We start from the raw sequence: 24,451 nt of genomic DNA on the forward strand, positions 1-24,451 counted from the left end.
ATTCTGATGCAAAAATCCTCAACAAGATATTAGCAAACTAAACTCAATAATACATTGAAAGAATCAAACACTATGATCAAGGGGGATTTATTCCAGAGATGCAAGGATGGCTCAACATCTACAGGTCAATGGACATCATACATGACATTAACAAAATGAAGGATAAAATCATATGATCATCTCAGTAGATGCAGAGAAAGCATTTGACAAACGTTAACATCGATTTATGATGAAAACTCTCAACAAAGTATAGACGGAACGTACCTCACCATAATAAAGGCCATATATGACAAGCCCATGACTCATATCATACCCAGTGATGAAAAGCTAAAAACTTTTCTTCTATGATCAGGAATAAGACAAGAATGCCCACTTTCATCTTTATTCAACATAGTATTGCAAGTCCTAGCTAGGGGAATTAGGCAAGAAAAAGAAATAAGAGGCATCCAAATTAGAAAGGAAGAAGTAAAACTGTATTTGCAGATGACATGATACTTTATATAGAAAACCCTAAATGTTTCACCAAAAAGCTGTTAGAACTAATAACTGAATTCAGTAAAGTTGTAAGATACAAAATTAATATACAAAAATATGTTGCATTTTTATACACTAATAAAAAATTATCAGAAAAAGAAATCATGAAAACAATCCCATTTACAATGACGTCAAAAAGAGTAAAATACTTAGGAATAAATTTAACCAAGGAGGTGAAAGAGCTGTACACTGAAAACTGTAAGAGGCTGACGCAGAAAGTGACGAAGACACACATAAATGGGAAGTTACCCAGGCTCATAGATCAGAAGAATTACTATTGTTACGGCGTCCGTACTACCCAAAGCAATCTACAGATTCAGGGCAATCCTTATCAAAATTCCAATGGCATTTTTTACAGAACTAGAACAAATTATTCTAAAATTTGCATAGAACCACAAAGAAAACTCAAATAGCTAAAATGATCTTGAGGGGAAAGAAACAAAGCCAGTGATATCATAGTCTTTGATTTCCAACAACCCTGCAAAGCTAGAGTAATCAAAATAGTATGGTACTGGCATAAAAAACATAAAAACAGGAACAGAATAGAGAGCCCAGAAATAAACCCATGCCTATCTGGTAAGTAACTTACAACAAAGGAGCAAAGAATATACAATGAGGAAATGACAGTCTCTTCAATAAAGGGTGTTAGGAAAACAGGACAGCTATAGACAAAAGAATGAAATTGAACCATTTCTTATACCATATACAAAAATCCACTCAAAATGGATTAAAGACTCGAATGTAAGACCTAGAACTAAAGAACTCCTAGAAGAAAATCGATGGTAAGCTCCTTAACATTCATCTTAGCAAAGTTTTGTATTGCACCTGGCACCAAAGGCAAGGGACACAAAAACAGGAATAACAAGTGGGACCACATCAAACTAAAAAGCCTCTGCATAGCAAAAGACACCATCACCAAAATGAAAAGGCAGGCTACTGAATGGGAGAAGATATTTGCAAATCATATATCCAATAATGGGTTAATATCTAAACTATATAGAACTCAAGTAACCCACTAACAACAAACAACCTGATTTAAAAACGGGCAAAGTATCTGAATAGATATTTTTCCAAAGAAGACATATATAAAGATGGCCAACAGCGACATGAAATCTGGAAATGCATCAACAAAACAGGATGGAGTGAAGAATGGACAGAGGGACAGATCAGATAGGTAGTTATATAATAAATCAGACGTAGCACGATATTAATTCTAAAACCTAGGTGGTGGGTCAATGGCTATCCTCTGTAAATTCTATCAAGTTCTCTGTATGCTTGAAAATTTTCAAAATTAAATCTTGGGAAGAATAAATAAATTTCAGGTGTACTTAATATTTAAATATAGAGCGAAACCTCCAGTGAGAGAGTACAGAAAACTTTAAAAAGCACTTTATAACCTTGGAATGAAGAGAAATTTTTAAATAAACCAGAAAACCCAAGAAGACATAGAGAGAAGAGATGCATATTATTGACTCTATGAATATTAACCACTTTGGGAATCCAAAGGATATCACCAACAATAGCAAAACAACAACAGATGGGCGAAGAGGAACTAATTGTATCATAAGCTGAGACAAAGGGTTAACATCCCTAATATAAAAAGACTTCCTATAAATTTCTAAGAAACTGACAAACAACCCAATAGAAAAATAGGTAAAGACACATACAGATAATTAACAGAAGAGGAAACATGCATCCCAGGAACCATGTGAAAAGACAGTATAGTCGTATATCTAGCAGTTGAAACGCCAACTTAAACAAAATGAAGTATCACTTTTCATCTTTGGATTGGCAGATTTTTAAAGATTGATTACCTTCACTGCTGGTAAGGATGTCAGAAGACGGACACCATTCATTCCCGGCGGAGTGTAAATGTTCACAAACTTTGAGAAATGCGGCTGGGCAGGAAGAATGCCCATCGGGCACGCAGGACAGAATAATGAGCTTAGGATGATCCCATTTTTACAAAATAAAAATGTTCACATTTTGAACAATGAGAAAAGTGAGGTAAGAGACATACCTAATTAGTAAAATTGACGCTTCAGGACATGGGTTGGTAAACTATGGTCTGGTCACCTGGATTTTTATAGCCCATGAGCTAAGAATGGTCTTTATACCTTTTTAAAGGGTTACACTTTAAATGGTTATATATTTATCTGCGTAATATCCTCTGTGTTGCCTCTTGGCCAACGAAGCCTAAAATACTTACTATATGGCCTTTAAGGGAAAGTTTACCGACCCCTGCTTCAGGGCAGTTGTGGTGTCTTGGCTACCTTTTTTCCCTTTCCTTCTCTGTATTGTTTTTATTTTTATAATAATATATTGGGAGTGGATGTAAGGAGACAAGAGGAAAGCAGGGAGACCAGTTAGGAAGCTACTAGAAGGGACCAGGTGAAAGACAATAGGGTAACGGCTGTGGAGAAGGAAAGAAAGGCGCAGATTTTATTTGAACCTATGGGAGTTGCGGAGGGATTGGACGCGGATGGTGAGGCAGAGAGCAATCCAGGCTGATTCCCAGATTTCAGTTATGAGTTGAGTTGTTGCAACCACTGAGATGCAGAGACTGGGGAGGGAAATGGAGCAAACCAGGAGCTCTTCTTTGGACCTGTTACCGTTCTGACTGGAACTGTGTGAACTGGGCACTGGCCCTAGGTGATTGGAGCTGCTTGGACTGTGGAGGGGGAAGCTGGGCAGGAACTGCAAATGTAAGAGTACTTATCATGTAGATGTCTGTCTTCTAACTGACAGGAAGCACTAGAGAGGGAGAAGAGAAGGGCACCAAGGGTCTGCCTGGGGACACAGAACTCAACCCCATCAGCACCTACTTCTGCTGACGGACGTCTCTGATGCCACCATCCAACTGCCTGGATTGCCCCAGATCACCTGTTCCAAAATGTCCTTTTCCCATTGGTCAAGGAACACCAGGGCTTCAGGGTGAATAGCCCGACCGTTCCTATGCCCAAATGCTTGCCTGGACAACCAGCTGCTACTGTTCCTCCATCTGGCACCCGCCTCCCCCGGTGGAGAGATAAGTTCAGGTCCCAGCCCCTCCCACCGTGCCCTGCCACGGGTCCCTAGCCCAGCCATGAGCAGCCACTCTCTATTCATGCCACGCTTTTACCTAAGAATACCAGGAAGGACTCACCAAGGAGCTGGTGTAGGTAGGGTCTGAGGTGTCATCCTGGAGGTAGCGGGAAAGGCCAAAGTCAGACACCTTGCACACCAGGTTACTGTTGACCAGGATGTTCCTAGCAGCCAGGTCCCGATGCACATAGTTCATCTCGGCCAGGTACTTCATGCCCGCGGCAATACCCCTGAGCATCCCCACCAGCTGGATCACCGTGAACTGTCCGTCATTTTGCTGTAACAAGACACAAAGGGCGTTGGGATCAAGATGGGCTTCAGTGGTTCGGCAGAAGCTGAGGGACCACGGCCCTGCTGCTTGTCAGCCTCCGTCAGTGACGGGCCATGCTGCTCACTGTGCCCTTCTCCCTGCCTCCCTCCCTCCCACTCCCACCCTCATCCCTCTCCTTGAACGCTCTGCTCTCTCCTCCTTGCCAAGCCCTGTCGATTCCATCTCCAAATTACATCTCAGAGCCATCCACGCCTCTCCATCTCCACTGCCTCCATTCTAACCAAGTCACCGTTATCCATCACCTGTAACAGCCTCCCCGCACCTGCCCCCCCAATCCATTCTCTACACAGCAGCTACAGCCATCTTTGCAAGACATAAATCAGGCCATGCCACTCCCTGGCTTCAAGCTCTATAACGGCTTCCCATTGCATTAAGGAAAAGCTCCAAACTCCTTTGCATGGCCCTCGGGACCCTGGGGGATCAGCCACTGTCTCACCCGCCAGCCACAGTGCCTGGTAACCTCTCAGTCCTTTCCCAAGCCAAGCTCTTCCTGCCTTAGGGCCCCTACACCTGCCATCCCTGCTGCTCTTCCCCACAATGAACACCTCCCTGCCTTCAGGTCTCCCCTCAAGTGTCCCTTCTTCAGAGACGATGTCTCCATAACTACTCCCCTGCTCCAAATACAACTAGCACTTTCTTTCTATTTTACTGTCTTTAGTGCATGCTCTTATTTTTTTCTTTAAGATTTATCGATTTGAGGGGGGAGGGGCAGAGGGATAAGGGAGAGAGAGAAAATCTCAAGCAGACTCCCTGCTGAACGCAGAGCCTGACACAGGGCTTGATCTCACGACCCCGACATCATGACCTTAGCCAAAATCAAGAGTTGGGCGTTTAACTGACTGAGCCACCCACGCACCCCACTGCATGCTCTTATCTTTCTTCTTAGCATACCTCACAAATTTGAGGGGTGCGTGCATGTGTGCGTGCGTGTGTGTGTGTGTGTGTATGTGTATACCTGTCCGTCTGTCTCTGCTGCTTGACTCTAAGCTCTTTGAAGATAAGACCCCCTCTCTTGTGGGCACCACAGTACTCCCAGGGCTAAGAACTTGAACGTAAATAGAAAAAGCTCAATAAATATATGCTCAATTTATGACTGCTACATCTCTCCCTGTTTCCAGAATTAAATGCTTAAAGTGTCTTCCTTGGGTCCTACCAGGGATGTCAACCTTGACATTGGGATAACCACACCCACCTCAAAGGGGTCAGTGGCAGGAGAAGCACAGACACAGTGTCTGGCATGTGGACCCTCTTAGCGAATGGGAGCTGTGGCTTCTCTTCCTCAGGCCAACCTGCAGTGTTGCCTCTCTCCGCTCAGATCATTGGTAGGCTCACCGTCTCCTGGGGGGATGCTGTCCTTCATGGTTTGATGACACACCTCAGTGAATGAATCAGCCTTCCTCCCACCTCCCCAAACCCCCTGGGTCTTGGTTTCTGCACACACTGGTTAAATCAGTGGACCCTGTGCTGTGCGGCCAACAACGCGTTTTTCTCTTCTAGTCCAGCCCCAGCTGCTCCCTCAAAGGGCTACAAGTTGTATTCTGTAAGTAGAGCATGGCCCCGGCCCTGAGATGCTTTGACTGGGGGAGAGGTGGGAGGAGGCAGAACACCCTGGGTCAAGTCTAGTTACTGCTGGACACAGGGCAAGGCAGCCACGCCCCAGTGCCCCCAGGCAAAACACAGAGAGCGTAACAGTGGGCACAGCTCGCATTTATTGAGCACCTGCTGGCTGCGAGGTGATACAGAGCGCACTCACACGCACGACCTCACTGATGTATGTGTGGGACACATCATTGATGCATGTGCTTCTACAAAAGCATTTTCTATGCAACAGTAAATACGGAAAAATAGAACAGCTATTGCAAAGATACCCTGTTTATCAGAGAAAACCCCACCAACCAAAAAGTCTAATCACGATAGTACGAATGTTGAACTTCCTCATGCAAGACTGCAACCCTGGGTCTGTGTCCCAGGGTTCCGCCCCGTGGTGAATTAGAGTGAGCCAACCGACCTCCCTCCACTCCTTCCTGAGACGCCTGCCAGAGGAGAAGCCCCAAACACCCTGGCAGCGACACACCCCAGGTTCCAGGCTGTTTCTAACTCACACCTTCACCCCCTCCCAGCCTGCCTGGAATGCTTTCTCTGCAATATTTTCTTCTAACCAACTCCAAAAGGAAGTGCAGATCCGCTTTTTTGGAAGCTCCGACTGGTGTTCAGCACCTGGTGCCCATCTGCGAGAGCTGGATGTGCCTGAGTGATGCGGGTCCTCCTTCTCACTAATGAACTTCAATCACCACCTCCTCGAGAAGTTGGCCAGGCTTTCGCGAGCACCATTCATTTTCTCTAAGTAGGTCTCTGGGGACCTGCCTCCCCAGAAAGTTGTCATGCAACTTCTGTATATGAGAAAATGTATCTCAGCTGCAAGTCACAAGGGTCATATTTTTCCAATTCAGTTTGTTACTTTCTCTCTGTAAGGGTAGACAACAACGCGGTTAAAAATGAATGTCTCCCAAAAGAAGCCGGCTTGTAGACAGATTTTGGGAGGGGACTGGTGGTGATTGTAAACAACTCCGGGAAAAGAAATGTTGAAAGAATGTGCAGCAATATATCTGTTTCTACTTTAAATCATTTAAGCCTACATGGAACAGCTTTACTATCTGATTTAATATTTTGATCAGTCACCCTTCTAGTTTCTGGGGTCAACAAAGGCCAAGAAGTGGTGAAAAGTCCAGGCTTTGGAGACAGACAGACCCAGACTGGGGTCCAGGCTCTGCCGCTCTTTGGCCGTGTGACCTTGGGCAAGTCATTTAACTTCCAGAGCGTCATTCCCACATCTGTAAAACAATGACAAGGTGTCCATTCTTCATAGGATTTTGGTGAGGTTAAATGAGACAAGACATGTGAAAGGGCTTGGCTAAGTGCCCGTGAATACTAAGACAGCAGCAAGGACTGCTGGTATTATCAGCCAGGCCTTAATGTCTCACAAACCAGCTCACCCACGTACTCAGATGCCCAGTGAGAGGAACGGAGGACACCTGGGGCCAGGACTGTAGGTTCCCACAGCCTCCTATTGTGTTCGGGAGACATCTTAGGATCACTGCCCTAGGAGAACCTAGTCTGCAGTGCATTCTGAGCTCAACAGGTTGGCATCTGTAGTAGACCCCCCAACAGTCCACACCCCAATTGTAGTAGTGGGTGACTGGGGCCTCATGATGCAGGCTGGGCATTTGGGTCAGTTAATGAACAAACAGGATTTCCTCCATTTCTTGACTTTTGAATGGCAAGTCACACTTAGAGAATACGTTTTGATCCTCCTTTGTGCATGGCAGGAGGTAGTTTATTGCTATTCAGAGGAGATAAAGGAAGTCCAGAAAGTTTAAGTGATCAGCCTTAAATGACTCTGTGTGGCTCTGACTTATAACAAGAATCTAAGTCCAGAATAGCAAATTACTTCCCCACTGACATTCCATCTCTGATGGTAACCTTCCTCAAATGTGTGGAGAAGAAGGCTGCATATAAGCTTTGCAGGAAAAAAGTGACATGACTGATTAATGATGTCTGCCATGGTTCTAGAAAAAGAAAGTAGAGGCATGTGTACCTCAACTATGCTACTCTGATTTGAATCTTTTAAGTATTGTCCGGGGCCTTTTCCATGTAATATGCTGACTTTGCAATGGCAACACATTTTCTTTAGAACCTATTCTTTACATAGAATCACATCTCGCGATAAGACAGGATCTTGCCTGTTGAGTTCATAATCTTGGTGAAATGTAAAGACGTAAACATATGAAGATCCCCTGCCATGTTCAACAGTTTTACGTTCAGTTCATTGGTGTAAATCCCCCAGAAGAACTTCCAAAGATAGGAATGCCAGCATCCAAAGATAAACAAGACAGAAAAAGCCCAGTTTTCCAAGTGACTTTGGAAAAGGGTCAGGCTCCACGCTGATCACATGGTTAAAACCCTGTATAGAGAAAAAATACAGGCCTGGGTGAAGTGATTTAAACTTTCTTTCCTTCATGAAGAGCTTTCTGCAGAAATTGCTTTTCAGCAAATTCACTGAAGCCACTTGCTGGTCCTTTTATTAGGCAGGAAGGATTTAGGTATTTCAACTTTCATTGACAAATCCACTTCAGGAAATGAAACCCTTATTTGATTTGTTTGAAGAGAATGAATCATAGATTTTTTTTTTAAACTGTAAGAGACCTATCTTTCAAGATCATCCAGCTCAAAGCCTTTAGTTTATAGATTGGGAAATTGAGTTAACAGATTTGCTCAAGGCCACTGGGTGACTCACAGTGGAGCCCTAAGCAGAACCTAGGTCTTGGTTTGTCCAGTCTGGCATTCTCCTCCTGACCTCTGGGTTATGGTCATCTAGCTCCAGCCCATAAAGGAGCCTCCCTGATACAAAATGTCCACATTTGACATTGCTTAGAAACTTCTAAGAGTCTTCCCGTTCTGACCATCGGCGGATGAACCAGCAGTGACCACAAGGCCAAGCCAGGCAGGACGGCCTTCCAGATCATGTTGAACCTTCTTGGCTGTGGCACGGGAGGGACGCTGATGAGGGCCACAGGGGGTGTTCCTAAGGCTATACAAGAGCCACCAGATTGAATCCCCTAAGTTTGAGTGCCAACAAGGAAATGTTTAATTACGGATTTGCATGCCATATAATCCATGGTGCAGATATTTTCAAAAACAGACAATAATGAACCTATTGAACATGCAGTGAAAAAATAAGGGTGCTCCTAATCCTTCCAGAAGGTGAAGGATTCTACATCCTGCCATGGGGAAAGGAGCAGTAGGTGGGCTAGGAGAAGCATGTCCAATGTGCTCACCACATTCCCCGAAGCCCACAGCCTCTTAGATGCTGCCCCGGAGCTGGAGCTGCAGCCACTCTCTAAAGCTGCCACGTCCAGGGTAAACCACCACAACCATTGTGTGGAGTGGTGGCAGTTGCACAAATTGAGGACTCACTCTTTTCCTTTCTTCTCTGAATGGGGATCCTAAAATTATACTGCCTCCCAGAAGAAGGACCCTGCAAAACTGAACTGATGACCTACTTTTCAATTTTACCAAGCGGCAGATACATCAATTAATGTTGCTATGCTCCAGGGTTGGGTAGTAAGGCTGAAATTAGATTTATAGATTACCTGCCTCCATGCCGTGCGAGGAGTCAGAAACGCTTCATTTCCCCTCTCCTCCTGGAGCTGCCTGCTCTGGCCGCTCCTTCCTTGCCATCCTTTATCCTGTTTCCCTGTGTTCCTTGCTCGCCCCTGGCTCTTCTCCCACCACCTGGGCCTCATCATCATGAAAAATACCGGCGTCCGACATGCCCCATGTCCCGCGCCCCACGCGGGAAGAGCCCCGTGCGGAGTGTCCGTGCAGGGTTTGATTTTCTGCAGGCTCCTGAGAGTGAATCTCCTCGTTCCCCTGTACGTTCCGGGGAGAAAGTCTGATCACAGTCCTCAAATCATGTTGTGACTCTGTGAAGTACAGTCAGGTGACTTGTAGGAAATAAATGGCTCCTAAAACGGTCTGGAGGCTGGTTCCAGAAAATACTTTGTCTCCTAACATTGTCTTCTATTCACTTTTATTTGGCTGTCTTCATGAGATCTCTGATCATGAATGAATGCCCCCAGGAAAGCACAGTCTGTACCCCACTCTGACGTGAGGGGTCTGGCTATAAGAACAAGAGACCATGCACACTCAGGATGACTCCATTTCTCCCGCTATCCCAAACACTTTGGTGCCAGAAATGGCTTTTCATGTTTTTCATTCAACCAGCACTTACCGGGTGCTCCCTGTGTTAGGGACCGGGGTTTCAAAATAAAGGGCATAAGCCATACCCTCAAGAAGGCTGTACTAGGCAACGTACGTCAGCTTCATCCGTTGTCATCCCATGCCCCCCACCAAAAATAAGCCACTACCGTCTAAAAACCCAGAGGAGGAAAAAGTGTGCTTGGCTGCCAAAGTAGCTTCAGTCTGTACAAATGTAGTGTCTAGAAAAGCCCCGCAGCTACCCTTCCACGCTGCAGCCCCTCGGCCCTGCTTCGGAGCTTTGGAGCCACCACAGAGCTGCAGAAAGATTAGCAGATAGGCCATGCTGGCTCTGGCCTCTGAACACATGGCTCAGTTGTTCCACGGTACCTGCCTGCTCCCCTGCGTGCCTGGCGAGTGCCTCATTCTCCAGTACCAGATAATTCTCCCTCCTCTGTAAAGCCTTCCCTGGCTCCCCCAGGAAGATTTCTGTTCTTCTTGGCTCATGATACCTCTTCACACCACACATGGAAACAGAAAGAATCTGGTCAGATGACTGCTGGACGCTCTGGGCACTAAGGTCCTCAGAGAAGGGACCACTGGGGCAGGTTGTAGTCTCTAAGATGGCCACAACAGGACCTCCCATCACCCATGTGTAAGACAACATCATGTTATTGCCCGTCAAAATGTGGGGCCGTTTCCCACCCTTGAATCTAGGCAGCCTGTCACAGTGGTCGAAGGGTACTATGGGACTTGAAGCTAAGTTACAAATGTGGTCCAGCTTCTGCCTTCTTCTCGTGGGACCTTTGCTCCTGGGAGCCAGCTTGCTGTGAGGAAGCCCAGGCAGGCCACCTGGAGAGATGCCAGGCAACACCCAGCATCAGTGAGTGAGTCTTTGGATGATTCCAGGCCCCAGATCTTGAACTGCCCCAGCTGACACCACATTGAACAGAGATGTCCCCAATGAGCCCAGATTGCAGACTCATGAACAAAATGAACTGTGGTGAGCCACTGAAATCTTGGGTGATTTATTACTTAGCATTAGAGCAATGTCTCTTTCATGTCTATAGGCCCAGAACCCAGCAGAGGGCGTGACCGCAGCCGTCACCCCATGAATATTTCAAGACCAAGTATCTGAATGATCCTTTGATCTGCAGCCACAGCTACTGTTAAGTCGCTTTGGTGACACGCATAGCCTGCCAGTTGGTATTACCCTGAAGTCCTTGCTCAGCAGACCCTGCCCCATCATGATGCAGCCCATGCACCCTCTGCTGTCAGGCTCCCTCCAGTCCCCAGCTCAGGCTTTGGTCCAAGCCAGGACATGCTGATGACCTGTGCTCCACCAGCTGCCACTCCCCAGACATCGGCATCGTGGCTGTGCTCGCCCACCCCTGCTCTGAGTCACGCTGTGATGTCCCACAGAAGGCAAGCGGTTCCGGCGTGGGAGCATGTTCGACAATGGCCATTCACAGATCTCCCAGCCATAGGCCTCGAGGCACCCCCCCCCCACCTCTGCTGCCGGCTGGTCTGGGGTCACAGAAGAGACCTGTGAATGCTTGTGACCCTGTCTCTTTCTTTCCTGCCAAGGAGCGTCTCCTTCGAGAGCAGGTGGCCCGGGCATCAGGAAGGGCAGCCTGTTTGATCTCTGAGCTGCAAACGAAGGGAGCGGGCTGGGCGGGCTGTGCTGGGGAAATGGCAGAGATGGCCAGTGGCGTCTGCGGGAATCACACAGCGCAGTGTAGCCGCTGGGAGTCTCCTCGGTCTCCGTGATTCATGCAGACGCCGATGGCCATTCCTCACCCGCCTCTATTCATTCGTATTCATCCAACAAGCATTTATCACTGGCCCCCCTCCACGCTATCCTCCTACCGGGGGGTCCACAGGCTCCTCTTCGTTCTATCCTTGTAGAAACAAATCTGTCAGCCTCGCTACCATTTCCACCGCCCACCCACATTTCATCGGGCGGGCGATTCCTAAGTGGCGGGTTACCCTCATGCAGACACTCCTCCCCAGCATCCGACACTGCTGACGTCATGCACGCCCCCGAGCTGCTCTTACCCTGAGGAAAGAATCCAAAGCCCCGTTCTCCATGAACTCCGTGATGATCATGACGGGCCGACTCTTGGTGACCACGCCTTCCAGGCGGATGATGTTGGGATGGTCAAACTGGCCCATGATGCTGGCCTCGCTCAGAAAGTCCCGACGCTGCTTCTCCGAGTACCCGGCCTTCAGCGTCTTGATGGCCACATAGATTTCCCTCTTGCCCGGAAGTTTCAGGCGCCCCTTGTACACCTCTCCGAACTCCCCTGCAACAAGAGCGCAATCATTACCCGTTTCCGTCTCAGTCTGCGGAACCACAAGGGCACAACAGTGGCAGGCACGGCGGTACTCAGAGTGGAATTGCGGTCAAAGTGACGGAGATGGAAACGGCGTTCTCTTGTTGTGACTACGGTGTCCTGGCCCCAATCAGTTCATGGCAAACACAGAGGTTACACTAAAATACTAAAATACGTTCCTTGCCTCAGTTCTTCGAAATAGTTCGGGTAACTAAAGTGGAATTTCAGAGTCTATATGAGTTTGTTTTTCCTCACGTTTGGGTTTTCATTTGTGTCCCAGCTGAATAATTGAAATGAAACGGTCACTTTCACTTTGGCAGACCATAACTCATTTCTAGCAGAGCCTGGCGCAAGAACGTCCAGGCGCTTCGGGTGTGTTCAGGTTTCTTAGTGCTCTGAATGAGGTGGGTAACGTTTATGTTCCTACACTGCACTGAAAGCTGTTGCATTGACTGGGACCCCCAGAAAGCAGACACTGAGAAGTCAGGAAGGAAGTTAGCAGACACCGTGCAGGATAGAAGGGGAGGAAGCAGGATTGGCCAGAGTCCCAGATCATGCTGCAGACCTGACCTTATGAAAAGAAAGGAGGAAGCAGGCATGGATAAGGAGAGCTCCAGATCGCCATGCAGACCTGGCTGAAGCAGGCCTGCCCGTTTCCTCCACCCCTGGGCTGCTCCAGAGTACAGAGCACCCATGCCAGGGAGGCCCGGCCTCCGGCCTCCCACCACACTCTGTCACTGGCCTCCGCGGGAAAGCTGAGGCAGGTCCTGAAGGCAGGGCAGCTGGAGGCTGGCGGCTCCCTGCACCCCCAGCAGCTGAACAGGAGGTGGTTTCTCCGAGCGAACATGAGCGGCACACCTCCACGGGTGCCGCGGCATTTCAGCATTTGTACGGGAACATCACCCAGAGTAAAAACAAATCTGGTGGCACTATTTCATAGCTGCTTTACAAAATCTGTTGAATCCTGTTAAATGTGCTTTCAAGAGTTATTCTATGATTTTGCTTGGCTTCGTAACTTCTAGTTCTTTCATGGGAAGCGGTTTAGTGTCTACTTGTAAGTGCATCACTGACACGTGTGTCAAAGGCCTGACGGGAGACAGGGCCTGACGGCTTTCTGCTGGGGGGACCTTCTCTTTCACCTTTAGCTCCTGGAAGAAAATGATGGAGGAGACTGTGAGCAGATCAATGACTGGCCGAATCAGAAAAGCAAGTTAACATCTCCTCTGTGATTTGTTTGGGAGTTCCCTTTGTTTTCTACTGCAGAAGTCACTGGAAGGAAGCTGCAGGAAAGGGCTTTTCATGCAAAACTGCTCCAGAGTCGGTAAGATTTGTCGGAAGCTAGGGCCGGGGTAGAGGTTGGCTCAGGCACCATTAGCTTGACTTCACCGTGGACCTTAGGACATAGATTATGGGTGACACTGGTTTCGACATGAATCAAACGCTGCTTTGCTGAACTGCTCGAAGGCAGATGGAGTCTCATTCACGTTCCTAGCTTGTAGTGCGCACTATGGTTCCCGGTTCAGGGTAGGCACGCCCATCAAAGGTGGGGAAGTGTATTTATTGTTACCTGCTTGGCTTCTGCTTTGTTTGCTCTTGGGTTATAACCTGCTGGAGACTCTATCCCTGCTCTATCCAAAAAAAGTAGGAGGTATTTACATTTTTATAAAAGACTGCTTACGACAGAATCTTCTTCTATTGCAAAACACTGTACGCCCAAAACCACGGGAACGGCTGGAAAATGACACATCCATCCTGTGGAATGCCATGAGCTCCTGAAACTAGCAGATGAGTCACATACCTGGACTTCGAAAGATGGCCGCACTGTATTGTTCAGTGAAGAAGAAAAGGAAAGGAAGCCACAGGATGTGAGTGCAGTATGTACCCAAATGGAGTGTGTGTGTGTGTGTGTGTGTGTGTGTGTGCGTGGATGCAAAAGAAAAACAATGGAAAAAATCCACATAAAATGTATTTCAACTTCAAATTCTTTTTAAAAATGGTTGCCTACAGGGTGGGAATAGGAGTGGGGAAGTAAAGTGAGTCAACTTAATCCAGTTCCTTTTATGTTGTTTGAATTGTTACAATAAGCATTACTTTTGTTGTTCAACTGAGTAAGATTTTTTTTAATGTACTGCACAACAGGGACCTGTCGTATATGTGTGTGTATGTGTGTATATGTGTGTGTGTAGTATGTGTGTATATGTGCATGTGCATATATTTGTATGCATGCAGACATGCGACTAGATGTATGCATATATATGTCTATGTGTATGATCTATAATATGTGTGTGTATATAAAACTCATCCTTCTGACACCTTGACCTAAAAAGTATTCAGTAACCATAAGCTGAATGAATAGAGATTGCACATTTGATAAGTATACTAATTGAAGAATATTGGTTGGTATTTCTTCCTTGTTGCTATAATAATGAGTTACATTTTCTTTTAGTAAAAAGACAGGAGCTGAAGGGAAAGATACGGTAATATTTCTTCTTGGAAGAGATAGGACACCAATATCTACTGACCACCTACCAGGTGTCAGGCAATGTGCTAGGCTCTTTGCATATCTTATTTAATGCTCACAGCACCCTCGTGAGTTGGGTGTGTTTATGCTCATTTTACTAGTAAAGAAACAGGGGCACAAAGAAAACATGTCCCAAATTCCCCAGCTGCGAGTCAGAGCCAGGGTTGCTGTCGGTGCCCAGCCCCTTTCTCCACCATACTGCCTCTGGGTGGGTGTGCTCAGCAGTGTGGCTATGAAGTCACAATCCAGGGACCACTGTGCCCCAACTGTGCAGGTCCTAATAGTTCACGTGCCATCACTGTCACAGCAACTCATATGTAGGGAACTGCAAATACAGTGGGCCTAGCTCACAGACAGATCTCACGGTCACTGAAACTTCCTGCCTGGGAGTCGGGTGGGGTCAGAATATTTAGGAATTGGAATTTTCGGCAATTTCTACATCAGTGTGTGGAGTTGGGGTAAGTGTTCCAGGTGAATCTGATGTCCCCTACGACACACACACGAACACCCCAGTTAAAGACTTCTCTTCTACACCAGTGGTTCCCAAAGCTGGCGGCCCACGGCAGCACCCTGGGGAGCAGGTGTGCTTTGTACAAAGTACAGAGGCCTGGGTCCACCACCAGGAATTCTGATTTGCTCGTCTGGGTGCACCCTGAGCCTGGACAGACGTAAAAGCTGCCCGTGGGATCAGCTACGTAATTTGTGGGTCAGACCGAGGTGCAAAACGCAACCGCAGGACTTCTTGTTCAAAAATTATGAAGGCTTTATAGACGTGAGTGGAAAGAAAGAACAAAAGAGGGAAGAGACCAATGAAGGTGTGGCCTTGGCAAGTTCTATCCACTAGAACCTGCGGCTCCCACTACCTTCAGAACTGACAACTGTCATCTTGCTGTTTAACCTTTGTGGCCGACTGCCTTCCAAGTGCAGTGCTTCTACTCCTTGAACTTGAACTTGTATCCTCTGCGGGGGTTGCATCATACAGGTTTTTTAAATGGTAAACACGGGCTCCCCTGAGAGGATTTCCAGGGCAGTGAAACCACTCTGTCTGCAACGGTCACGGTGCTACGTGTCATTATACATTTGTTAAGTCCATACGGTATATGACCCCAAGAGTGAGCCCGCCTGTAAAGCATGGACTGGGGGTGCTTATGATGCATCAGCGTCGGTTTACCCACCAAGGTACCACTCTGGTGGGGGCTGCTGAGCGTGGGGGGTGCCGTGCATGGGAAATCTCTGTACCTTCCCCTCAATTTTACTGCCAACCTAAAACTGCCCTAAAACAATAGACTTTCAAAACACGTGCTGTCCCTGGGTAGGGAGACCGGGCCATGTGGTCAGTCACTATGGCGGGAGCAGTGTTACTGCTCTCAGGAATCCGTTCTGCAGGCATGGGAAGCAAGCGCTTCATACTGATTCTGTAAAAACAGCTCCTTTCCTGTCTGGCAAAGAAATGACTTCATAGTCTCCAAGCCCAGAGGTTTTCAAAGTTCCCACTGCAAAGGAAGCCACTCAGGCCACCGTCCTCACTCGGGGGCTGTGCTCCACCCTGTCATTACGTGGCCCCAGTGCTGGGAGAGGAACTCGGGCAGGGAGTGGAGGAAGCAGCTCATGTCCACGCCAGCACAGCCACCTGACTTGGGGCATGTTGCTTCCCCAGGCTCAGCTTTCTCAGCTTTACACAATAAAAAGAAAAGATCGACCACCGGGGTTTCCTAACGGGGTGTGGAGTCTCTGAGAAGGTGCTTTGTAAACTACACACTGGGGGCGACACATGTGGGTGCCGATTTAAGACAAGCCAGGGGTCGGGGCATGAGCGGGGTGCCACGGTGGGGGGTTGGGCTCTGGGAGAGAACGAAAAGATGAAGAGCAGGTTTCTGCAGACTAGTGGGACCCAAGACAAAGCAGGGCCTTATGCCGAGGGGTGGGGGGAAGTCCGGCTGCCGGGTATCTGGGTGTGGAGGGCATCCCCAGGTCAGCCTGGGGTGCCAAAGTGCGGGGGCTCTGGGCTTCTAGCACTGCCGAGGCTCACAGGGAGTGGGAGTCGGCGGGCATACGGCCATTATCAGTAACAGACCACCAAGGCCTTATGTGGCTTACGATGTGAGAGGCTCTGTCCCCTTGATCTTCGACTTCGGGTTCACATACTATTCTCAAGAAACTATTTTTGCCCGTCCTCAGGGCCAGAGCTTGGCTATCTGTGAGGCTTTGATTTACCTCGAGCTGAGCTCTAAAGTGCTTCCTTTCACATGAGCTCCAAACCACGGCCATACATTTTGCAGTTTTTGATAAAAATTCATAATACCTAAAAATATTCTGCACAAATCAAGCATTAGCAGTATATTTACAGTAGATGCTTATAGGAAACGCCTGGGTCGTGGTTACGGTTCATTCCTTCTACGCGGACCCCTCACTGACAGTGACTGCAGCCGGCCTAATTTCGGTCTGGCTGGACTTTGACTGGCCTGCATCTTTGCAGCTGACCCTGGAGCCTCTCCTACCACAAACCTCCCTTTGGCTAGGACCTCGCTCCTGCTTCAGGCCAGTCTGGGGGCCAGGGGCTCTCAGCAGCGCTTCTCAAGGTGTGGTTGCCGCCCTCCCACATCAGCACCGCCGGGGGCCTTGTTAGGAAAGGCAGATTCTCTGGCGCCAGCTGGACCTTCTGGTTCAGAAGCTCAATAGGTGGGGCCCTGTGACATGAGTTTTAATATGCCACCGAGAGGATTCCGATGCCTGGCTCACATTTGAGGACCACGGCCCTCCAGGCTGTCGGCTGAGGGTCATTTAGCCAGTTCCCGCGACTGGCCTCCAGACAGCTCCTGAAATTATCCGCTACCAGTGTTCAGCTCCTTGCCAGTGCCCCTTTCCTCCTTTCCTTGACAAAATGAGGAAGAGAGAAGAAGTGGTTCGGCAGCATTAACTGCCTCAACTATTATATATAAAATCAGAAGCAAAGAATTTTCAATTTTTGAAAATGAAACATCCAACCCGCCAGCAGGTATTTCGAGTGCGGGCTGTTGGCTGTGTGCAGTGCGAATCGGCACACAAGTGCACTCTTTTTTTTTTTTTTTTTTAGCAGCATTCTGAAGCCACAAACTGCCTTGGGGAAAAAAAGGAAAGCAGAGCTTCTAGTTACTAATTCAAGCTTCCACCAGAAAAGGAACTTTTAAAGAATAAATTTAAACTAGGTTTTAAAGTATGATTTCCAGCCAGTTTTATCACTCGAGCCTGGGCAAGGTAAGTAGGTTATGGCTAAACCAGGCATAGTAAAGCCATGGCAGGCAGTCTGCTACCTCCTGACCCCGCACCCAGGACACACATTCCTGATGGATCACAGCCCTATTCCTCCTTTTCGGCAGAGCTCCCCAGGTCCCCATTACCGGGCCACTGGAGTTAGCAGATGAGATGGAACCTGCTGGACAGCCACAATACTTAACACCTACACGGGGAGAGCAAACGGATTTCCTCTTTTCTTACGGCTGTTTGTGGTCATTCGACAAACACCCACCTATAGATGACATTATTTTCATAATGTGAGCAAGCCCATACTGAAAATGCTACATATCTTGGTCCTCATCGTTATCCTTCTTAAGGTAGATAGCTGATCATATTAGAAGAGGAGGGCTGGAGGACGGAAGAACTTGCTCTCCCCAGGAAATGTGGGGTGTCTACCCCCCACGGGCACACTGGACTCTAGGACAGTATCATCACTGCCAGCAAGGAGGCTTGCAAATTCCAAACTGCCAGACAACGTTTACCACCAGAAGTAATGTCCCTGTATACTTAAGTGCTCTTTTCCAGAACAGTACTCAAAGTGGGGGGTTACGTTCGCCAGACCTAGATGAGCCGTGTCTGGGTCTCAGTTCTCACTCTATTATTCACTCAGTTGGCAGCACCATCTTTGGCAAGCTGTCCTCTGAACGCTGATATCCTCACCAGTTTAAACACACACACACCCTACCTCACATTAAGGGAGTGACGTGAGACAGAGCTTGTAAAATGTGTCCACGGTGAATGTTCAGTACATGCCAATTATTTTACTTATGATCACTCAAGACATCTATGAGATTTCCTCTTCTGGAAACCCTTCCTGTGAGTGACTCTTGTCCAGTACGGAGGCCACGCTCATGCTCCCACCCTCACTTCGAATAAGCCCAAGAGGGTCAGGCTGGCAGGTGGCCTTTCTACCAAAACACCCCCCCAAGAAACCCGTCTTCTTCTTCAAAGAGAGAACTGGGGGCCTTGCTGGCCCCATTCCTAATCTGTCCACATCACAGATCCCCCTCCCCAGCTCTCTTCACCCAGCCCTCTCCCCATAAGCCTGCCTCTCTCTCACAAAAAGTCATCTGTAGAAATGCTGAACTGGCAGCTGCTGGAGTCAGAGGAGGAGATTCCTTAATAAAATACAGTGGCCCTATCTTCCTCTGGAAGCCGCCTCCTGGTGTCACCTCCACCTACATCTTCATGCACTTGCCAGTCATGACCAGGGCTGCTGCATGTAGCTTCACGGGGTACACACAGCACAAGCCGGACAGCCATCTGTGTTTGTTGGGCCCAATTACAGAGGCCTCCTGCTTTCTGCTCTGGGGGAACCGACGGATCGAACTGATCACAATTAACCAATCCACTGGAGTTGACCTGAGAGATGGCTCCTGCAAGTCGGACTCATGGTCCCAAAGAGCTGATATTCTCCAAAGGCTCCAGAAGGCCTGTGGCCCTCTTTGAAGAGACCAGTGATATACATTATCTGTAGTAGGGGAGAAGGCCGGCCTTTATCTCCCTGGGCCACTTCCGGAGTGCCTGGTGAATCAGGACACTTCACCTCCCTCTAGGTTCTCCCCATTCTCCTAAGCTCTGCCCAGTTCCCCAAATTTTCCTTCCCACTCTACTCTCCCTGCCAAGGACCTACTTTCAACCATATGCAACAAACATTCAATGGAACACTGAATGCCACACCAGGCCAGGCTGGGACTAACAAAAACCCTGACGACACGTCGCTTCCATGGAACTTTGAGCATGTTGTTGAGAGACAGGTGGCTTGAGAAGACCCGCGCAGTTGCTGCAACTCGTCAGCCTCGGTACCTAGACTTGATTCTACTGCCTTCACTCACATGCATGCCCCCCCCACCCCCAGGGCCTGGCAGCCTCCCCTCCCTTCAAGGGATTTAACCCTACGCCCTACATTTCTGGCCACACCCTCCATGATGCACGCCACCCCCCAGCAGCTCCATTCACCACGTTTGGATCATTCCGGTTTAGATCCGTTCAGGTATTTGAGTGCAGCCTTCCCTACCACCTCCATCCCAGCAGCAGCCATCTCAAACCCTCTCCACGCTTCCAAGCAAAGCCCCGTAACTGGTCTCCATGCCTCCAAGGCCTCACTCACCCTTCCCCATTACCTCCTTCCAGTCCAACCCAGACACAGCATCTAGCCGATTTGTGTCCCCAGAGCCTCATTCCTATCACCCAGCCTGCTCAGACACCTACCTGAAACTCACCACCCTCCACAGCATAAAATCCGTACCCAAGCCTCCAGAATGCCGGGTCTCTGCCTGATTCCCCAGACTCAATGCTTGATACTTACTGTCAGGAAACCCCTCCCTGTCAGCCTTCTCCCCTCCTCATTCTCACGATATGCCATATGTCATGTCAGTCCATCAAAAGGCTCCACATCCACAGGGGCCCCTACGGCCTCTCTTCCCTGGATTCTCTCCTGCCCTCTAACCTCTCCCCTCATGTCCAGGCCTACATGTTCCCTGGGCCCTCGTCTTAGCCGTCAGTGGCCCACCGTCCTCTTGTGGACTGGAGAGGTACGTGTGTTAGACCGTCTCCCCTACAGAGCAGGGCTTGTTAGCGTCATGCATTTCCCAGCATCCAGCACAGTCCAGGCACAAGATCAGTGTTCAATGAATGAGGATCTTCTTGAACTCTAAACTGAATCCCTCCTGCAACAATCACGACCCACTCCTCGGGCTGCACACTCAGCAGGCACAGGCAGGCTCCTCTGCATCTTCTTGAAATAACCTTGCACAGTCTGGAAGGCTGGGGTGTGCCGGTAAGTGTTCAACTACTAGCTCTCCAGAAAGCAAAGAAACAAAGAAACAAATACCTCCCAATTGTAGCATTTGCCAATTCCCACCGTGTAAATACTCCTGCTGGGGCTGATGGGGCCCTACCAACACGCGTCACTGAACGGGGGCTGGAAGGAGATGTGCACGATCGGCTCTTGTGAGCTGGTGCCAGCTGGCTCCAGCATCCCGCTGTTAGAAGGTCATGCTTGTTTCTCTTGTTAAATCATGCAATTTTCCTCTTCTGTCATTGTGTCATTCTCTAATGAGTTTCACAAAAAAAAACTTGCTCCTTCTACTAGTTTTCATCCTTGAAAGCTCAGGCCAAAGGTTATCTTCTTTGTGAAGCCTTCCTGATGCCCCTGCCCATTCCCAGAACATGGAACTGAGCACTTCTCTGTTGGTCCAACACTTTGCACACGCCTGTGTCGCGGATGGTGTGAAACAGCGAATACGTGACTAGCCTATTTCCCACTAAGATTGTCAGACCTGTGGGGAGGGGAGAGGGTTGCTCTTTGTCCATCTCTGGAACCCCACACCCAGCATGCAAGAAGTATTCAATAAGAGCTTGTTGGGGGAAGGAAGAAATACACAAGCAGAGAAAGGACGAACGGCTTCTGAGTCTTCTTTTCATGTGTCATTACCATCTGCAGCCCAGTTTTTGCTCCCTGCTCCCAATCAGCCAGGAGGCTAAGAGCAGGATTGCCAATAATACTGTATAAACATTACCTTACAAAATTCTTTTCTTTTTAACTTGACCTTCACACCAGCTCTTTTAGCACGAAGTGAAGTGAGTCTCAGTGAGGCGGGTGTGGGAGAAGCAAGAGTGGAGAGAGAGGAGAAAAAGAACTGGAGAGCGGGGACTGGTGCCAGCTAGGAGTGTCTTCCATTAGAAGTGCTTCGAGTTACACACAGTGAATTCATATCCATAGGGATTAGCCCTGGAATTTCTGAATCGTGAGGAGAGGAGCGTCTGGTAGAGGGCGGTCAGCAGCGACCAGGCGCAGGTCTTTAGCGGATGCTGCTGGGCGTCTCGTGAAGTGCTGAACGGATCAATCCCTCCCCACCGCCGCGTGAGCTGCGGAGAGGACTGACCTCCTCTGAGCAAGATGCACCAACAAGCGGAGGCCCAGGCTACACAGAAAGGGGAAGTGAAGGATGGAGCAGGGCCATCGATTGTCCCTTTATAGGCATCCGGCAGTTGGTGAGCTCACCCCCAATCGTCACTCACCGGCAGGGTCATAAAGTGAGAAGGCTCTTTACTCTTCCCCTGACAAAGGCGGGAGGGGTCTGATGTGTGCTCTCTGGGGTGAAATGCAGTCCAGAACACATCGCTCGAAGCACATGACATAAATAACAACATTAAAATCACGAGCACCATTACCACATGACATAACAACAATTAATAATGTGGGGAAACAGGGTGCAGGACTGAAAGCACGCCTCCCCGACACTCTTTCAAGTTCACTGGAGAAATCTGAGCCCCTAGGAGTAATCCAATTTATCTGGTATCCAGCCTTCCAAGGCATGATCCTCAAATATGTCAGCATCTAAGGAGGAAGGGAAAATTATCTGCACGGAAGTGAAAGTCGTGGTTCAGCAACATATTTAATGAAAGTCAATGGGAAATATGTATAGACTTATGTGGCTCAGATACACGGCCAGCCGGCTGGGACTCCCGAGGGGCTGGTGAGAGGGGAGAGGTGTGTCCCGATAGGGACGGTCCCAGCGGCCCCCACAGGGATGCCATGAGGGTGGAGCTCTTTAAGAGAGAAACCAGAGCATGAAAATGGTGGCCTAATGGGGCAAGCTTTCAAATGTGACTTCCAATTTCACAGATGGCTTTGTGACCCCTCAGTGCATTAAGAGACGCAGTGAATGGAAGGATAGTGACTTTCTCCCTAAAGATAATATACGAAATGGCTGTCTGTAGGACTTTGACTAAGCATATCTTATCGAGTTAAAATGTTACAGGAAGAGGCAACTCCATGGCTCTCCAAATATTGACATGAATAAAGGACTTCTAAACGTAGGAACTAAAAAGAAGACGACAGCATATGAGTAAAGAGAGCTTGAGCAATGGCCAACAAGAATTGGAGAAGAAGAAAAGACAAAGAATGTTGTAGAAGAAAATAAAACTAGGAAAGAGCACACAAAGCAAACACAGGTTTCAGAAGATTCAAAACAGGCAGCAGAGGAGGCATAAAGAGATGACTTATAAAGGGAGGGTATTTCAGGATATTTTACTCCTTCACATTCAAAAGGCTGGGTCCGTTGCCAAATTGACTCAACTACTGATCCATTAAGGAAAGATGAAAATTCTAGGTCAGTCTTTAAGTAGGATCTCCTGAGAGCATCTCAGGTAGCTAGTCCTCTGCTGGGCTGAGTTTCTATTCCAGTGCAGTAAGATGGATGAGACCACGCGTGTTTCTCGGAAGTGAAATCTGTCTTGGGTTACCGTCCATATCATAGATCTTTTGCAGGAAATACAGTTAGGGGTGGGTTTTCTTCTGGAAATAGTGGTCCCTCTTCAATTCATCATGATCTGTCTCCAAATGTGTGTGTAGGGAAAGGGGAACTGAGAGTTTGGGAAGAAATCTTTTTTTTTTTTTTTTTTAAAGATTTTATTTATTTATGTGACAGAGAGACAGCCAGCGAGAGAGGGAACACAGCAGGGGAGTGAGAGAGGAAGAAGCAGGCTCCCAGCGGAGGAGCCCGATGTGGGACTCGATCCCGGAACACCGGGATCACGCCCTGAGCCGAAGGCAGACGCTTTAACGACTGCGCTACCCAGGCGCCCCCTGGGAAGAAATCTTGATCCAGAGCCATGGAGATATTATCAGTGAGTGAGACACTATGTCCAGCTTCTAAAAATTTCTGCTTCTTTAGGTCCTTTCAGCTGTGTAGCCTAGATCTCTCTCTATCAGCATTTGGTAGTCCACTTCCAAAGCTATGTCTGAATCTTCAAAACCACAGCTGACTTCTCTGCAACACCAGTCAAGCGTGGCCACCATGATCAAGGTCCCCAGAAGACCCCTACACACACACTGTAGATGATTCAGACACATCTTCTGGGGAGAAAGATGTTAGAAGCTCCTTTTCCAATGGGATGACTTTTTATGCTGAAAGAGAACACCTAGGACGGTGGGAAGAAGATGTTTGGACACCAAGAGAACAGAAACGAGGGGAGGGGAGAGCCATACCTGCTCCGATGACCTCTTCGATTTTCACAAAAGATACATCAATCTCCTTGGCAAACTCCCGGACAGCTTCGTTGGGGTCCTCATAAGTGAAGGGGTCAATGTAGATCTTCATCCCTGGGGAGCCTTATTAGAGGAGATAAGCAGGGTTAACATCCCAAAGAGGACACGGTGGTCACTAAGTCCTGGCTGCTGTCCCCAGCAGTAAGGCTATGGCCGTGCGGGGCCCCCCTACACACCAGACTGCCTCTCTGTGCCTGGCTGGGCCTTCCCATCTCCCTTCCCTCCGGGCCACACTGGCTTGGTTCTCTGTCCTCTACTTCTCCTCCATATTTTCTTCTCTTTTTGAGCTCTTGATGAAATGTGGAGCAGATTACTTATAAGTGACAGATCGGGACCAGTTCCCACACTGAGCGCTCACAGAAGGCGAAGAAACTGATTGATGCCAACCAAATGCATTAGCAGAGAAGCGGTGGTAAAATGGTAGGGTAGATATCAATATTTATCAACTTGACAACTCTTCTGAGTGGAGGCCACTGTTAAGGTTATAACTGAAGGCTGTGGCCAAGGCTGCAAGAGGGATGAGGATGGATTAAAGAGAGAGAGAGAGAGAAGGAGAAATT

The 24,451-nt window shown here is 48.2% G+C and overlaps 1 protein-coding gene across 1 annotated transcript in view; it reads right to left on the reverse strand.

Annotated features, from left to right (window-relative positions):
- EPHB1 (EPH receptor B1) overlaps positions 1–24,451 on the reverse strand; it is a 112,521-nt gene that overhangs the window by 43,195 nt on the left and 44,875 nt on the right. Inside the window, exons 7-9 of the mRNA XM_040636595.1 lie at positions 23,832–23,954; positions 11,765–12,012; positions 3,680–3,895 (exon numbers count right to left, since the gene is read on the reverse strand). Coding sequence (XP_040492529.1) covers positions 3,680–3,895; positions 11,765–12,012; positions 23,832–23,954 — 587 coding nt within the window. The remainder of the gene's footprint in view (positions 1–3,679; positions 3,896–11,764; positions 12,013–23,831; positions 23,955–24,451) is intronic.

Source organism: Ursus maritimus, unplaced genomic scaffold (assembly GCF_017311325.1).
Source record: "Ursus maritimus isolate PB19 unplaced genomic scaffold, ASM1731132v1 scaffold_20, whole genome shotgun sequence".
NCBI lineage: Eukaryota > Metazoa > Chordata > Mammalia > Carnivora > Ursidae > Ursus > Ursus maritimus.